Source organism: Oryzias latipes, chromosome 10 (assembly GCF_002234675.1).
Source record: "Oryzias latipes chromosome 10, ASM223467v1".
Classification (NCBI taxonomy): domain Eukaryota; kingdom Metazoa; phylum Chordata; class Actinopteri; order Beloniformes; family Adrianichthyidae; genus Oryzias; species Oryzias latipes.
In genome coordinates this window covers 24683388-24701596 of record NC_019868.2, presented here as the reverse complement: position 1 = coordinate 24701596, position 18209 = coordinate 24683388, and the positions used below count along the sequence as shown (strand labels likewise).

The 18209-nt window shown below is 40.0% G+C and overlaps 1 protein-coding gene across 9 annotated transcripts; it reads right to left on the bottom strand.

Annotated features, from left to right (window-relative positions):
* Nucleotides 1–2043: 2043 nt before the first annotated feature.
* Nucleotides 2044–17992, bottom strand: LOC101155610 (centrosome and spindle pole associated protein 1). Of its 9 annotated transcripts, XR_002291037.1 has the most exons (28): nucleotides 17886–17992; nucleotides 17363–17489; nucleotides 16120–16195; nucleotides 15901–15998; nucleotides 14690–14964; nucleotides 14468–14568; nucleotides 14102–14198; nucleotides 13956–14013; nucleotides 13583–13857; nucleotides 13237–13349; nucleotides 12651–12768; nucleotides 11254–11365; nucleotides 10854–10892; nucleotides 9388–9535; nucleotides 9165–9293; nucleotides 8863–8975; nucleotides 8537–8686; nucleotides 8269–8412; nucleotides 7433–7561; nucleotides 7084–7150; nucleotides 6872–6998; nucleotides 6189–6325; nucleotides 5984–6100; nucleotides 5828–5868; nucleotides 5681–5744; nucleotides 5500–5609; nucleotides 3216–3519; nucleotides 2044–2874 (listed from the first exon to the last, which is right to left on the bottom strand). XR_002291037.1 is itself a non-coding variant. In XM_020706745.1 (27 exons), exons 2-27 carry the CDS (start codon nucleotides 17465–17467, stop codon nucleotides 3304–3306), a joined length of 3159 nt encoding a protein of 1052 aa, XP_020562404.1. In that variant the 5' UTR covers nucleotides 17468–17489; nucleotides 17886–17992; the 3' UTR covers nucleotides 3035–3303. The 9 variants fall into 9 exon arrangements, 8 of the variants coding, with proteins under 8 accessions (XP_020562404.1, XP_020562406.1, XP_020562407.1 ...); XM_020706745.1 differs by lacking the exon at nucleotides 2044–2874 and having other exon boundaries at nucleotides 3035–3519; XM_020706747.1 differs by lacking the exon at nucleotides 2044–2874 and having other exon boundaries at nucleotides 3035–3519; nucleotides 5500–5600.
* Between the last annotated feature and the right edge of the window lie 217 nt (nucleotides 17993–18209).

The following is an 18209-nucleotide window of genomic DNA, read 5'->3' as shown; positions in this document are numbered from 1 at the left end:
ATGACGCCTCTATAGTTTCTTTTTGCTCCATTACAGCGGAGTTCCCACACGCATACTTATGCCTTCAAACCAACTAGTGGGAAATATTTCATTCAATCGCGCAAAATATTAGTGCAAAGGTGAGCTAACACCTGTGCTCAGGTGAGTGTTTATGTTCTTCTAAAATGGATGGTGGAGTGTGAAAAGAAGGAGGGAGAGTGCCCAGTTACAACTTTTTAAGGTTAACCTGAATCCAGCAGAGCTTTAAATTTCATTCCTTTTTCTCAAATGATCTCATATTTTTTGTGAAGAAACTGGATTCTCTAGAAAGGACTGTATTAAATATATTAGTTCGTACCCCGTCAGTTTCTTGCACACAGAAATGAATGAATAATGACTCAGAGACAGTTACTTATCTTTTGTGGAGGTTTTACTTCGTACAAACATGAAGGGGACAGACAGATGAACATGGTGCATTCAAAGTCCGAACCAACGAGCTCAGAGATGGGCTTGGTATATAAACCCTGTATTTGCATATTCAGAAGATCGTCCGATAGACCCCGTGTGAAAATCACGCCCACAGGTCGCTGCTGGAGAGGCGCTTCAAAGCTAAAGTGAAGATAACTCTGAGGCCTGTTCAGCAGATCACACATGCACAGAAAAAAAGGAGTATGAGAATAAACTGTGAGGAAAATAGCTAGGCTGTGCTGTCTTCAAGTGTAATATAATTTTGAGATGATAATACATAATGAATCAAGTTTAAACCATTAGTGTAATAAAAAGTAAATGTTAGTGTAATAAAAGTAAAAGGGAGTTTCTAAGTATTCTGTTTCTAATTATTCCTAACATTTTTCAAAAGCTACAAGCATGAAAATGAGGACGCCAGTCAGTCGGTTCTATAACAATTTACCTTTGAGTGGAAGTGCAGCCATGGTTCAGTCGTGGTTTCCTCCTCTGGTTTGCTTTAGACTGCTGGGAAATTAAAGTCCATAAAATGACCCAGGACTAATAAATAGCTTTAACATGCTGATGGAGTTTTTAATCAGAACAGTAAATTTTTGGATGAAGTTGGAAGTCATGGCGGGCTGCCGTCGTCTCCCTGAGTCAGTGTTGTGCTGAGTGGGAGGCAGCGTATTGACAATGGCTTGTCTGGTTGACTAATGGGAGTGTGGCTGAATTAGATGGCTTCTATCTTGCTTCCCATCCTGTGCGTGAGAGGCTCATCACTCATAAACAAAGAGAGATTGGGAGGGGGGGGGGATGAATGTGGTCAACCAAGCAGGACAGTGGTGGTGCAAGAAGGTGACTACTTCACTGGGAAGACCACAAAGGCTAAAAGAGGAGAAAGCTGCGTGTTTTTGAAGAAAGGAAAGTTCATCCCTTTGTGGTAACACAATTCTCATCCATTTTTAACACGCTGACCCTGGAGCTGCACTTCAGCACAATAGGCTCCACCTCTATGCTACATAAAAAATAAATTAAAAAAAAACCCAGTGGGCAAATGCAAAACAAACCAGTTTGAGAGATTGTTAGTAGAAGTTTCCCCCCCGGGTCAGATTTCATGCACGACGCTCTGGATTCCCCCCACATTGCAGCAAAAAGCAAACACACCGAGGTTGTAGTTTAGTAATGTTTCCTGGAGCTACTGAACAGGCCTTGAACAATGCACCAACCCCATAAAGCCTCAATGAAATAAGAATAAAACTGCCTTCCAGCCACGTTTTCCTTCAGTGGGTTTTCTAAAGCACCAAAAGTTGGTCTCCACAAAGCTTAGCTCAACACAATTTTAACAACAACCTTTACTGTCTAGCTGCAAAAACACAAGAGGTTTTACATGGTTTTCCCTCAACACGATGCTCTGTTGAGACTCAACAGGCAGGATACCAACCATATTAGGGCAGGGGTGTCCAAAGAAATTGAGCCAGATTAGGTAAAATGAGTTTTTGATTTAGATTATATTTGCAAATATAATCTATTTTAGAAATACATTGTTCAAAATCAAATTATAAACACAACCTGCAATAGATGAAACCTGTAAAAGAGGCTGTAAAACTCCTCACTACACCGGCTTAGACACTTTATTCAGACATGAACATTTTTACACTTCTCTCTCTCTCTCCAACTTTTAAAGTTCAAACTGTCATAAAAAGATAAGTCCAGCTTTAAAGACTGAAAACAAAAATCTTATCAAAGATTTATGGAAATTTGTCAAACTGAACATATTCTGTACAGGAGACACAACTTGGAAGACATTGATTGAAAGATCAATAGCCAATCAAAACCCAATGTGCCTCCATCCAGTCTTTTCTACATCTATGAACCTCCATTTAGTCTTCATCAAAGTCCTTTCTCTACTCAATGTGTCCAAACCATCCTAATGGTTCAGAAACTCTACCCCTATCCCTTAAATTCCTCCATACCTTCATGGGTATGCTGTCATCTTCCTCATTGCCTTCCTCACTACTGATCTTTACTACTTCCTGCTCTACTACAGCCACTTTTTCTACTCTGTGTTCTCCGACATCTCCCTCATTCCTCAGGTCTTCCATGTTCCCCTTCCACTTGTGGAACCTGTCAACACATTTCCATCCCTGTTCTTAATCCTCGTAACCAGCTGAACATCTTTCCCTCCCTGTACACATCCACCTCTCCCTCCTTTGTGTCCAATCTGTCATACAAGTCCTCATACGCCCTTTGCGTGGTTTTTGCCACCTTCACCTTCACCTCATGCTGCATCTCCTGTCTTCTGTTCTCAGCGTTCCATTTTTTCTTAGCAAATTTTTTCCTCATTCCTCCACCAGGTCTTCTTGTCTACTCTCCTCATTCCAGATGAAACACCAAGTACCTCCCTGATCACCTCAGCTGAAGCTGTTCAGTCATCTGGACATCCTTCATCTGAGGAGTTACAAATTGGAAACACCAAAGAGTCTTTAATGGTCAAGAGTGTTTGTAAAGTGAAATGGCACATTGATGCTCCGAAAAGACTTTAGGATTAAAGGTTAAAAGAATTTGTGGAGCCACAAGAATATTTGAATGAAAAGGAAGCGAAACGACATAAAACAACATAAAATATAGACTTTATTAAAAATATAATTTAATCAGTAGTAATAAAGTAACATTAAAACGTACTAATAGTTCCCACTATGGGATAAGATTAGGATGTTTATCTTTATATAAAGTACAAACCCTAGTTTTTTACGCAACATTCATAGACATCCTTCAAAAGTAAAACCAACCATGTCCAGTAGAAAAGGACAGACTTGTGTGAAGCTCCTCCAGGGTGCAGGAGGACAGAGTCTCTCTTCTGAGGCCAGTCCAGACGTTTCAGCGTGTCTGAAGATCCAGGCTGCGTCCAGAGATCTGAGTTTCTGCTGAACTTGGAGCATCAGCATTTCCAGGGCGATTAAAGGCCGTCAGACGTCTTGTCATGTTCCGGATCCTCCACTCGCCACCTTCCTCTGCTTCCCGCTGTGGCCTGTAGCCTGAGTGGGAAGAGCAGTCATTCCGACGGCCGCTGAGATGCCTGGAGACGGCTCGTTCCTGCAGGTTACAAGAAAGATTTACACAAAAAAAAAAAACACAGCAATTAGGTAAATGTCTTTTCAGAGCATAAGTCCAATGCTTTTATCGAATAAGCTCACAGCCAGTAAATAACAGAGTATATACTCTTTCAATTCCAAGAAACCTTCACTTTCCATTATCCAGCAAATAAGGTCAGTACAATATCAGGTGCACAGCAACAGAAATATGAATCCAGGGCTTTGCTCAAGAGCACCACAGTGGAGTAATGTCAGGGATACAACTGCTGGACATCCATCATTAATCCTGTCGTAAAATAATCAAATGTGAACCAATATTTTGAAATTTTCATTTTATTGTGGCGGGTGAAACCTCAACTTTTTATAAGAAAAATCTCTCTAAAAGACTGATGACATTTAAGTGCACAGAAAGACCAACAACGCCAGAGGAATGACAGGACTGTTGCTGTGACGTTCAGAATCCGTCTGTTTGGATTAATTATTTAAAGGAGCAAATTTCTGCTTTAATTCAACCCCATCGCTGTCAGTGAAGCAGCACCAAACACATCTGGTTTAGATTGTTGTCAACTTTATAAATAAACATTGGGGACACAGCAGATCTGCTCAAAATTCAAGATTTAGACGTTTTGGTTCACTTTAAGTGTCTTCTAAGAAAAAGGATTCAGGATTTAAAGCACTAAAAATATCAGAAAGAACCACAAGTTGTTGTTTTTTTTAAAACATATCCATGCGTTTCTACGATGTAGTTTTAGGGCCAGTTACAAAGAATTTTTCTTTTATTACAATTTTTTAAACTTACAATCTTTTAATAGAAAAAAGTCCTAACTGTTAAATTACGAGAAAAAAATCGTAAATTTACTTTTTTTTCTGGGATGCGTTTGTCTTTAAAAATAAATATATGGGTCATAGAATGCAAAAAAATGCTTTATAGTTTAGAATGAACTTAAAAAAGCTGAAATCTTTGCTTTTTTTAGTTATTATAGATGTTTTAAGGCTTTAGAACCCCTCACTAAACACTTTACACACTTTTCTCAGACAGACATTTTCACTGTTTTCTCTTGTCTAAAGCCCGACTCCCATCATCTTTTAATCTACATTAGAAGTATCCCCAGTGGTCTTTTAATTCTGATTATGCCGTGTTCACTTTAAATTAAAAAAAAAAAAAAAATTCTGTGTCATTTTCTAGGACAGAGTTTCTCCCTATTGCCGGCCCACTCAGTGTATTTTCTACGTCACAAATACATTTGATTTCAAACTGCATATTTTCATCTGCCCTTTAATTACAACGATTTGACTAAAGAAATACTCAGAAATGCACATTTGAGCTTAACTGTCCTTTTGTATGTCATCCATCGACACAAAAACATGTTCGAAAAAGCAAAGAATTCTGTGACCAAAGTTCAAACATTAGCTGAAAGACAAGTTCAATAATTTAAAGAATAAAACCTAAGATTATCTTAATCAACCAGTTTTGTACTATTTGAGAGGGAAAATGTTGACTGGGATCTACAGCCAGTCAGGATGCAGAACACAATACACTGTTTAAAAGAGAAGGAAAAAAAATTAGCAAAACAACAAGATTGTAAAAGATGACCCGCTTAATAGCGAGGGACCAGTTTGTTCAGTATTTAGATAACAAGATTATTAGACGCATTGTTACTAAAGATATTTATATCGACTAAACTGTGTCAAGAAACTGTTGCAATCCCAGCTGCTTCAACCATTTCAGTTAACATTTCTTACTCTTTTTTAAAAATTGATGGTTATGAAACTTCAGACCATTATAAACTGTTTATGGCAGCATAGAAACATTCTGTGAGATGTTTTGTGTAATTCCCACACATTGCAGTTGTCTCCAAGCCTTATTTATTGACTGAAGAATATTTCTAAATAAAATATACAAATGTAAATCTTTTTTTTTTTTACTATTCAAAAGGAGGTATTTATCTCTCAACGTTAGCCTGTGGTTTGGGGAGAGTACCGGTGCATGCTGGGACTGTTTGGACAGCCTCCTTCTCTCTCTGGCTGACAGCTGATGGACCTCGTCGAGCTTTGGAGTGTGCGGTTCTGGAGAGACGTCATCTAAGGATCCTCAAAATATCAGAAAATAATCTTCACAAACCTTTCAAATGACTAGAGCAAATGAAGTTGGTTTCTCTCACCCATAAACGCACTTTCTGACCGCAGCTGGGAGTCCCTGTCAGATCCCCTGCTGCTGCTGCCTCTCTGAAACAAATGAAACATTCAGAAGTGCAGAAAAACTTTTTTTGTGTTTATTTGTGTTGACTTGGGGGTGAATAATGTCTTACCAGATGATTAGTTTGGGGAGGCGGAGAGAGGTCTAAGTAATCTGCAAAGGGCGTACATACAAAGTTTACAAAGGACAAAATAAAAATAAACAGTAACCTCTCATATGCGCCATCTGCTGAGTGAATATTTGGGAAAGAGATTTAAACAAGTCCTACCATCCAGAACTGTAGATCTTTGGTCACTGAACTGGTGATCCGAGTCTCTGTCGTCCCTGATCCTCTGGTTGGTCACACTTTTAGCATCCTTACAAAACCCAAGTCTCGACTCTCCATCTGTTTGGCAAACGCACAAACAGATCCATGCAGATCAGTGGCAGCCTAAAATGTCCAGCAGCTCAGTGCCTGTGAGGTCGTCTATAACCTTCACATTCCAGCCGAGCGGACTCGTGGTTACGGAGGTTTCGGGGATCCACGTTTCTGGAGCTCGGCCTCCGAACTGGAGCCTGCAGTCGCAGTCTTGCCATGTCAAAGACGTCTACTGCTGGACGCTCCTGAGATCTGAAAAGAAATGAAAAAAAAGTCCCCTTTGGTTTCATTCTTTTCATTTTTGTTTTTCTTTCATCTTTTACTCTTAATGCATTTTGAACACCAGTAGAGGCTGTTTTTAAAGCAAAGCACAGGCTTCCCCCTTCACAACTGCTCTGAATAAATGTTTCTAGTACTTTAAAGGTATAAACTTAATCTGACTTTTCCCGCTTCTATGAGCATCCATCAGCTGACATGATGCTCTTCTTCTGTTTTCTAGCAGAGTAGAGCTCACCACAAGCACCTATCAGGCAAGAGACACTCCATCTGCAGTGACTTGAAGGTACATAAATGTGGTGGTAAATGATCAACTTGTCTTGTTTCCAAGAGAGTGGTTGACACAGAAACGTCGACTCAGACCGATCCAGACCAATCACTGCTTACCAACAACGTCTGGTTCCAACATGGCGGGTCCATGCCTTAGAAAAATGGCGACTGAAATAACTTAATTTCATTGAGAGCCAAAAGTTGCATAGGCGACGTCACACTCATTTGGTCCAGTTCAGTCAATACTCTGACCTGACGCTAATCGGAGACTCTAGCTCCTCCCAGTCGTCCTGCCGCAGACGACACTCAAGTCTCTTTTGCTCGCTGCGAAGCTGGTGGCGTAAAGCTGACAACTCGCTGAACACATCTCTGTAGGCTCCTGAAAAAGAAAAAAACACAATACATTGTTTAGGCCCATCTCAGTGTTGAAAGAATTTCCCCACAGTACAGACCAACAAAGTTACCTGCAGCTCTGAGCTGGTTCCGACAAGCAGGGACAGGAGGGGACTGGAGACCGGACTGAGACCCCTGCTGAAGAAACACAAAAACAAACGTCCCAGATACGTTACGTATTTACTTTGCTAGCTTGGGGATTTGATTTTAAAGCAGCGGATGTATTTTTGACGCGTGACCGAACGACTTGGCATACGACAAGAATGAGTTGGATGTGGAGGAGAGAATCCAGGAGTTTTCCATTATAGAGTAAAACTTCCTTCAGACTCAGATTAGAAATAAAACAGAAAAGTTGCAGGTTACGTTGTCCAACAGACTGGTGTCTTGGGGACCACTGCTTGAGATAACAAACAGACTTACAGTCAAGGGAGCTCTGGCGTGCTGGCTGTCATAAGTGGGGGGTCTGGGGGGGTGCTGGAGCTGCCCTTGTTTCCTCTGCAGGGCTGGAATTGGAGGCAAAGGCTCCTCGTGGACCTGAAGACACACAGCCTTCAACAGATAAATCTAATTTACTTTACAGCACACAGGTGTTGGTTCTCAGAGGCATTTTTTCCTCCAACTTTCCACAAGGGAAAAGCAGAGGTTTTTTTTTAACAAAACTGTCATCCGGGGTTTCAGCTTTAACCATTATCCTTTAAATGGGGTCAACTTACTGAAGCAGAGCATCACCACTGGCTGGCTAATTCTTAAAAAAACCCTCAATGAATAGTGTTTTTTTTTTCCATATCCTTTTTTTCTGATGATTAAGGACATATATTTATAGAGTTAGTTTAAAATTGCATTTCTGAGTATTTCTTTATTCACATCGTTGTGAGTCAGGAGTGGAGGAAAATGGCGTTTGGGTCTCTGTGATGTAGAAAATATGCTGGGTGGGCCTCAAACTTCTTGCTCTGCTCCATTCTGATGCATCCACTTGTGGTCAAATACATCCATGAACAAAAGAACAGCAGGATCATAGTTAAAAGACCACTGGGAAGGCTTTTCAAATAGATCAGAAGATGGTCGGAGTGGGTTCTTAAGAATTAAAAAATATAACTATGGTCTGAGTCAAAGTAAAGAAAAATCTTTAAGTAAAGTAAAGCAGCAGAGTAAAAAAAAGTATTCTTCTGCTTTTCGGTTTGACACCTTAATTAGACCAAAGGGTATGTAATGGAATGGAGATGAGATTATAGTGAGCGGGGAGTCCTTGAACTGACCTCCTCCTCTCGTGCCTGCCTCTCCCTTTCATAATGCCTCCTCAGTGCTGCATTCTCCTTCTCCTCCATCTCCCTTCTTTTCTGCTCAGCCTCCCTCTTCCTCTGCTCAGCCAACTGAATCAGCTCTTCGTTTTTGGCCTTTTGCTGAGGATGGAAGCATGAGAGAGGTGCAAAGCAATGTGAAACTTGATATATCAACTTTGAAGGGCGACCTTCTTATGTTGAGACACACATTTAACTTTCAGAACTTAAATGTTGGCTTCTTCACCTCCATTTCCTTTCGTTTCTTCTTCTCCTGCTCTTCCTCGTACTCTCTCAGGATGCGCGCCCTCTGCTCTGCCAGTCTCTTCTCCTCTTTTTCCTCCTCCAGTCGGATTCGTTCCCTCTCCTCTGCTTTTTGACGCATTTTCTCCTCGATCTGCCAACACATCGAGAGAACTTGACAATGGGGGGGGATAATTTCCTGCTTGGCCGAAAACAAGATATTCTGAGCAGATGACATTAAACAAAACATTTCACGCATTTCTTAATAAAGATACAGAACAGAAAGATCCAAGCAGAGTTTGAGGAAACACTAAGAGTTTGAGCAGATACCTGCTGCTTGAGGAACGCTTTGTACTGGTCCTGCTCCTTCAGCTGCTGCTCAGTGGGCTGGTTGGTAAAAACATTGCCTCTAGCAAACTGGGGCGTTTGGATGCGAGTGAAACCTAGGAAAGAAGGTTAAAAGAGAATCTATAGTTTTAAAAAAAAACAGGACTTCGTGTGAAAAAGCTGCATTTTTCAGACTCCACATTAAGTATATATAAATAAACGCTGATCTCAGGATAAAACCTGCCAACAGCGTATGGAGGGCAGCCGGTCACTTGTGCTGTGCTTCATGCTCACAGCTACATTACCAGAGACTCTCTCGTTGGGATCAGACTGTCCCGTTTGGTGGACCGTCCTGCCAGCAGTAGCTCTCCTCTGCCACTGCTCTGGGTTGATGTAAGCCTCCTCATTCAGCTTGTGCATTTGATGGAGATCAGCTGGACAGCAGAAGGACAGGAAATGAATCGTCAAAATTCTGCAAAACGACAAAAAATGAAAATAAAAACACTGTTTCTGTAAAAGGGAGCCCACCGATGAGATTGCCAGAGCTGTCCCTCAGTGGAGCTCCTCCTCCACCTTTGCCCCAGGGCTGATAGGTCCTCATCTCCACCTCCAGCCGTGCCTCGAAGCGCTCATCCTCCTCCCGCTCTACACGCTTCCTCTGCTGTTGCTCTTGAATCTAAGATGCAGCATTTCTGTTACTCCAGCATAAATTATTTCTGCATAGCTCCACAACACCAGAGCATTTTAACTTTTTACTATTTTAAAAACAATACCTCAGAAAAATTAACGGTTTTATCAATAATTTCTACAGGGTTCAAACACCAACAGTTTGAAGGTTAATTTTCAAGGTTTTTCAGCAATTTAATTTAATTGTAGTTTCTAATCAAACTAAAAAAAAAAAGATTATGATGGGTCATAAAAGAACCAAAATCCTGTAATATTGGAAAGAATTGCACAAAAAACATTAAATATGAATGTAAAAGAAATGCCACTTTAGAAAAGCAGCAAAATGGCTTATTGAAGGCTAACCAGGTTCATTTATATTTGTATTTATTCATTCTTTATCTACTTAAAACATACAAAACATGAAGGGATCTTCACTTCCTTGTGAAAAAGGCAGCACTGTTTTTCCTGTGGTTTTGATCTGCTGTCATGAGAAAAGAAAAAAGACGCAATTTTTTGTCAAATTGTCATAAAATTTGCTTATCAAGAAAAAACTAAATGCTTAGGACAAAAAAAAAAAGGAAAAAAAACTTGACAAGACAAGAGCGCTAACCACTGTGGAGCAGTGGTTAGCGCTCTTGTCTCACAGCAAGAAGGCCCCCGGTTCAAATCCCGGCTGGGGGACCTGCAACAGAACATCAATGGGGGGCCTTTCTGTGTGGAGTTTGCATGTTCTCCCCATGCATGCGTGGGTTCTCTTTGGGATTTCTGGCCTCCTCCCACCGTCCAAAATCATGCTTCATAGGTCAATTGGAAACTCTAAATTGTCCCTAGGTGTGAATGTGTGTGTGTGTTTGTGGCCCTGCGACAGACTGGTGAACAGTGAAGGGTGTCCCCTGCCTTCGCCCACAACTGGCTGTGATAGGCTCTGGCAGCCCCGTGACCCCGAAAGGGATAAAACAGTAGAAAATGAATGAGTGAATGAAGAAATACTTTAGAAATTCGGTTTTGCATTTGACACTTAAGCTTCTTATCGGATGTAACGTCAAATTAAGTGTGGCTACAATTCCAAACACAAAAGTTTGGATTTTCTTTGTTTTTTACTGATTTTTTAGTTTTTTCAAGGAACAGGCTACTGTAATGAACACACAAATCTCCTACATGGTTTTTAACCCTGGTTGTATGGGACAGTGGGATAGGGCTGAGGTCAAACTAGGGAAAGAAAATATCTGGGCAAAGTCCTGAGAAAAATGTCTATCTGCATTCTAAGAAGGGGTCTGAAGAATTTAAGGACATCAAACTACTGGTACTGAAGGCTACAGACATTTTACCTTGCTGTAAAGATCGATGCTCCCTCTGGTGGAAGCTTCCTGCCAACACACCAAACACTGAGGCAACTTTTTTCTAGATTTAATGACGATTTAACACTGCTAAACCAAATATAAGCCGATGGTCATGATGGGTTGAATAAAGCATCAGTTCAGAGAGAAAGTTCACCTCTTGCTGCTAGTTTTTGTCCAGATGATGAAGCTATAGTTTGTTTTAAAGAAGTCGGCGCAGTGATACAGAACATTTAGGCTATGTGATCGGAACATTTTTGAGGTGTGCATTATCACTGTGCAGTATCACTTTTTAATGCACACCCGGTAGCCAATCAGAATCAAGTATTTACCTGGACCATGGTATAAAATGAGGTAATGATAAATTGAACAATCGCCTTTGAATGACTACCTGCTGTTTGAGGGCCTCTCCGTAGTTCAGTGTTCTATCCTTGGTCGATCTCACCAAAGGGAAGCTCCCAGCTGGTGAATCAACCACAGTGTCGTTGGTGGGCCTGCTGGAACTGTGGCAGAACCACAATGTTGGAAAGATTAGTATGTTCACTTCTGATGTCATACACCCCCCCCCCCCCCCCCCCCCAACATTACCACCTTTGGACCTGCCTTCACTGGCTAAGCAGCTGTTTCAAGCCCTTCACTCTCCGTCTCTGCCACCATGGAAGTGTACATGATAGGTCTCACAATTCAAAATAAGAGTCAATACCCAAATTCATGTTTAATTGTGAGACAGATATGCTTCCATACTGCCACCCTGGTCAGAGCTGCACATGACAAAAAAAAAAAAACATTTTTAAAATTGTTTTTCAGTTGGTTTTATCTCCATAGCAACCATTTTATTTTTGGGTCGCCTGGCAGTGATGAACAGGTCTATGCAAGTTTTAGAAAAATTGGCAAAAGTAAAATGTTTTTATTTCCTTGGTAATAAAGGTGTTTTTTTTCACCACCCCTCCACTAGGTGGTCACATTGTTTTGTTCAGCTTGAGCCAGGGATTCATGAGTTATTTTATTACAATTGTCTTCTTTTCCTTTCAACAGCGAATCAGCTTTAAGAATGATAGGTGGGATATTTGGATTGGGAATAATTTTACGTTGGATGTCCTTCCTGACCCAACCCCTAAGTATTTATCCAAGCTTGGGACTGGCACAATGAGTCCCTGGCTTGGGCCCACTCTTTGCTACATTGTTAAATTTGAAGAATACTCTAGTAAAAAAAATATGCAAGCGATAGAGGAAAGCCACTTTTTGGAGCTCGTCACATAACACCATTCAAAAATTCCCATCCTTTAAAAGCAACATATCTTTCAAAGTAGCTTTCCAACAATTCTGGAGGAGTTAAGTAAGAGGAAAGACAGTGTAGATCGAAATCCAGAAGAGAAATTTAAATTTGTAGAAAACATTAAGATAACTGTCTTGGAAAATTCCAAATGGCAGCTTCTCCCCAAGTTCAAAAGAAGAATTAGGAAAAAACAATATGTTCCTTGCATTCCAGGACTGCTGTAAGACTTTTTTTTGAACAACAACGCTGAGATGTTTTTTACTCTTCCTTAAACCAGAAAAGCTGTAGTTTAGTGTCTGACACAACACTGATATTCAATGGCAAACATAGCAACTTCAGAGTTGATGGAGAATGATGGAGTGTCCAACCGATTCACTGGAGAGGACAAGTCAGAGCAAATGGAGCTCTGAATTTATGGTCTTCAAGCTTTTAACAAAAGAAGGGTAACACATACTACTAAAAACAATGAAACTGAGTGACGACGATGAATTCATTCCAAATGAGGCACTCACGTCGTTGGGGGCTCGGTGTGCTGACTGTGGTTGCTGAACTGGTTGGGCACAGCCGTCGCTGGTGGTACATTCCAACAGGTCACGGGAAACCCCGCGCTGGGAGCAGATGGATGACCATCTGGGAAAAGGAGGAAAATCCACATTAGAACGAAAAAAATTCAGAAAGAAAATTCAGCTGTTTTTTTTTTTTTTAACTTAAATCTTCTGCTACGTTCACACCACCTTTAGCAACAAGCGTTCAAGCGACCACTTCCAATGAAAAGTCTATGTAGACGTGTGAAAAAGCACTTATCAGGATTCTCCAATCAAAACTGTAGCTGTGTATATTTTAGAGACAGTTTTCGTGCTTCACATTCAAAACGCGTGGCCATGGAACGCGTGTTGAAAGGTAAACCAGGTTGAACTTTGACTATTAATGATTCTGATTTGGTAGAATTAAATCAGCGGCAGTCCAGATTGTCCGCCATAAGCTAAACGTGCGTTTGGAACGTTCTTCAGGTGTGAGCGTAGCATAATGCAGAAAAAAATCTTTCCAAGAAGTGATGATGGTAAAACTATTTCAGCATGTTCTGTGAAAAACACTTACAGTAGGCCATGTTTGGGTCAGGTGGGTTTCTGGTGCCGTAGAACTGATAAGGTTCTATATATGGGTTTCTGTAAACTCCACTCAGTGGAGGATGCGGAACAAACAAAGGATTCCTGGTGGGACACATACCAATACTTTCTAAATTAACTTTTAACCTCATATATCATCAGTATTTTCCAGCATCATAACTGTACTTTATCAATGAAAAACATTTGAACTATATAAAATCTGCCCATTAAAACAGAGGCTTCTACCGTATTTTTCACATTTTTGACAAACTACAATTGCTTTCCTTATCTACACGAGTGAAACACTGAATATGAATGGGAAAAGTTGAAGAGAATACCTAGGAATATCCATGGAGCTTGGATAGAAGGGGGCTGCAGGCTGACCACAGGGGGAAAGGCCACCTTCCCCTAAGCCAAGGGCAGAGCTGTACTCCAACAGAGGGGACTGGAAGGCAGCATGCGACGGCTCGAGAGGAAGAGGAATTTCTCTTTCCCTGCTGGTGTTCTTTTCGATACCTGATAGAGTTCTAGATGATGATCTGTGTTCTCCGGTTGCCTCTGAATCCAGAGGAGCTTTTCTCCTGCTCAGTCCAAACTGCTTGATTCGGTCAGGCTAGAATGAACCCAAACAAACGCTGGGTTACATTTTAAGTTAAGTTACATTTAAGTTAACAAGCTTTGTGTTCCCGCAGACTGAGATGTGTCACGGACCTGTTTCTCAGGGTCATTTGCTCCTGTTGCAGCTACTTTAAGCTCCAGCTCTTTTTCCCTGCGACAAGGACAGTTTTAAATCAAAAATAATATTATAATATTTACTGTACAAACACCTGTATTTGGACATGAATATGAGGACGTACTTCTTCTTGTTGCGGTGCTGTTCAGCTATCTGCTCCTGCAGCTCCTGCCTGTAGCGCTCCTTCCTCCTCTGCAAAGCCTCGTCTGTATCTCCTGCTCCTATAAAACATGGAACACTAATTGAAAGGAAAAGCAAAAAAAACAAAAAACACGACTTTCTGCTTTTCTGCTATTCGGCTATAGAGTCAGAGACTTGTGAGGTTCTTAAAAGCAATTAAATGCTTAAAAGGTTTAAAAATGAAATGAAAAAATTTACAAACTAAAAATACTGAGGATTTTTGATCCTTTATTTTGAGTTCTAAAATTAATATAAAACCTAAAATGTCTTTGAAAACCCCCTCAATTGTTATCAATTTTGAATTTTTTACCAAATATAAGACCGGTGGCAAAATTTTCATTTTCGTTTTTGTTCTGTGTTCTTATTCTCCTTCCATCTCTCCTGAGGTCTTCTCCATTCTCTCTCTTTTCCCTAAAAATAAAGAAAGAAATATTATGGAAAAAAAACAGATGGACAAGCAAATTAATAAAGAAAAGAGAGCATTTATGTGAGAAATAAATCACAAAAAAAGAAGAAAAAAAAGTTAATTTACCTAATATTATTTCTAATGGCCTGGCTCTCCTCATCCATTAGTTCATTTGCCGTTTCCTGGCGCCTTCTGCCTACTGGAAGCTCATCTTGAAAGAAATCCTCTTCCTCCAGATCTATAGGTCTTCCACGCCGGTTTTGATGCCTGGAGAGCACCGACGAAAAGCCCCCATCATCTTCAGACGCCCTGGACCCAGAGTCCTCCGTCATCGTGGCTGCATCCCTCTGCAGCAGTAACTGATGTTTGGGAAAAATACTTGCCGAGTCTCCGAGTGGATGCTGCCAGGAAAAAAAAAAACCTTGATGTGTTGTTTGTTTTGTTAAACGTAACTATAGAGAAATCATGAACGATTAATCATGAACGTCAAGAGCAGATTGGTAAAAATGTGTTATCTCATTCCTCTACTTGGAAATTACAGAGCTGTTTGTTGTTTTTTTACTTTATTCTTTGTGTGCTGAATTATCCGATGGTTAAAACACATATTGGTCACAAAATATCTTCAGGCTGCAGAAGCATTAACAGAAGATTTGAGATTTTATGCAGTGAACAAAAAACTCAGTTCAATATTTTTCCGTTCAGAAAAAATATATATCTACTGCTTTATCCGTATTAAACAAAGAAGAAAAATTATAACTGTGTTAACATATGGAAAATTAGATTAGGCTTAAAGACCCACTCCTATAAAAATGGTGTTTTTTTTTTTTTAACATGTTCTTGTCCGTTTTTCTCATAAGGGAGGACGTTTATTTTGAAAATTTAGCTCAAAATTGCATTTCTGAGTATTTCTTTATTCAAGTTGTTGTGAATCAGGAGCAGAAGAAAAAAAAAAGCAGTTTGAAAAATACTTTATTTGTGACAGAAAATGCACTGGGCGAGAAAAACAAGCTCCCTGCTGGCCTTAAACAGAGCGCTCTCAGCAACAGGGAGGGGAAGGGGGGGCGGGGTTGCTCCACCCAACTGGTCCCATCCATAACTAAGTAAGCAAGTTTCTAACGAACTCCTGTTTTTTTGGGTAAAAACAGCATCATCATAGTCAAAAGACCACTGGGAACACTTTAAAAAAAAGCTCAAAAGATGATCGGGGCGGGTCATTAAAGTTTAATTACAATACAGTCCCACCTGTTGCCAGATACACAACAAAGCCAACAGTGACGTCTAAGATCACATACATGTATTCATGGCCTGCTTAAATGACAACCTTGTGTGACTTTCACCTGAGCCATGTAGCGCCTGTAGTCCATCCGGAGCTCACGTTGCAGCTGGTGTTTCTTCTTCTCATACTCCACACCTAAAGGCAGACCCACACTCTCATCTGAGAAAAGAAATGATTGAGACAAGCAAAGGGTGAAAGTCTTATCTCAAACATTCAAAAGATGTTTTAAAAAAGCTTTTGTGCATCAAGGTAAGGAGGAGAATGAATTCCTGATAGATACCTCTTCCCTGACCTTTAGATTTGGGTGGGATGTTCTCTTTCACCGCAGATCCACTGTAAGCTTTGTGCAGATTTGTCTGTCCAAAAAAAAACAACACATTTTATTATAACCAGCTGTGCAATTCTTCTGACACTTCCCCTAAAGTGATTGTGGCAAGACAGTTTTTTAGAAAATACCAGAATCTGCACATTAATCTTTTTCATTTCTGTTCAATTCCACACAGATATGCAATACATGAGACTTTGCATCAGAGGTGTTTGCAAAAAGGGCCAGATGTGGTGAGGTGAAAACGAGTGAAACCTATAAAAACATGAAATGGTTCATTATTTTTCCAAATGGGATACTTTTTGTCAGGGTTTTTCCTTAATATAGAGAATAACCACACAGGAGATGAGAATTTTTGCTAGACTTCTGCAGAAGGAGAATCAGTCTGTCACAGCGTGAACTATCACAGAGGAGTTCTCCCTTCCTGGTGCACGGAGCCTCTTTTTATTATTGGAAACTGAAGGTTGCACACATGAACGTGGGTCATTTAATCAGGAACAACAGGAACATCCTATTCTTGTATAATCAGAACTTTTCAGGTCATTGGTTTCTTACTAAAAGATAGAACTGAGACCATCCTATTGTGGTAATTATAGCGTGTAAGCAAATGATAATTACGTAACCCTAAAACTTTTCATTTCTTCACATAGAACAGAAATAAACTTAAAATACATTTTTACCCAAATTACTGAGAACTTCTGATTTGAAGACCGGGTTGTTGTCACAGGTTTACAACGGCCTCTAACATAATTCAGCCAATCATAATCAAGAAATCATAGATATAGGTCCTTAAAAAGTGCCACATGTTACTGTTTTTATGACAACAGCCTGCAGGCTGGTAGAGATTTAGACATGATGAGCCGGACTTTGGACATGCCTGCTTTACATTCATTTTGTTATTCAGGACTTAAATATTTTGTCAAAAGTTAATGTCATACATTTATTAAGTCAATATTTGAATGACTTTGTGTGTTAGTAATTTTATAAATAAACAACACAGTTCTTCTTACTTAATTTGCGGCTACATTTAAGAATGTAAGTTTTGTCACAAAATGGTCCCGAAAATATTGCTTTGTTTTTATAAAATAGTAACAAATGTAGCCCAACAGAAATGTCTCATAAAGCATTTAAAATATTGTTATTGTTACCTGATGCACAATAGCCTTCAGAAACTAAAGGGTTTTTCATGTTCATTCACCTTTATTTCCATGTAAGGAGGGTCCTGCTTCAGGCTGGCCTTATCTAGAACCACCCGCGCCTTCCGTTCTCTGATGAAGTTCTCAAGTTCGTCGTCGAGCTCCATTGAACGAAGCCACAGTTGCAAACTGAAAGCGCGAAAATGACATTTGTGTGTGTATTTTAGCGCGTGAAGCAGAACACGCGAGATATTAAGGCTCCTGTCTCTTTAATTGACCGTTGTCACAGGCAACGGCAAAGAAAAGCGTCCCACACTCCACCCCGCGATAACTCATCCGCTCTTTTTATTTTATTAATTAAACAATTTTAAGAGTGCAAATATTGCCCAAATACCGTGCATCAGTTCCGTTACAGCTACCAAGTTTAAGCTAACTTGTTAGCTTTATTAACTGAATCAACGTAGCACACCTATATAAAAACAGTTTAGGAAAAGAAAATGCTTAGCATTGATCCAAGAAGTGTTTATAAAAACAAATTAAAGCGTGTGTTGTTCTCACTCTTTAGAATAAACAACGCAAACTTACCATTTAATGGGGTATTTAGTTAAGGAAATGTTAGCGCAGCAGATCAGTTCGTCAGCTTAACTATCATCGATGTGACGTCAGCTCAAACTAGTTCCGGTTTGTACCTGTCAAATTAAAACACCAAAGGACTTGTTTGTTTAAGCCTTTACAAATAAATTTTAAAGTGTCAAATAATTCTATACGCATTTGAATATATTGTCTGATCCTCGTTACTTTATTTATGGAGAAGTGATCACGTGCTTGCGTTGCGTAGGTTCTTCCCATCAGTTAATCGCTTTAGTAAATAACATTTTTTTTAAACTGTGACTTTTCCACACTGAACCA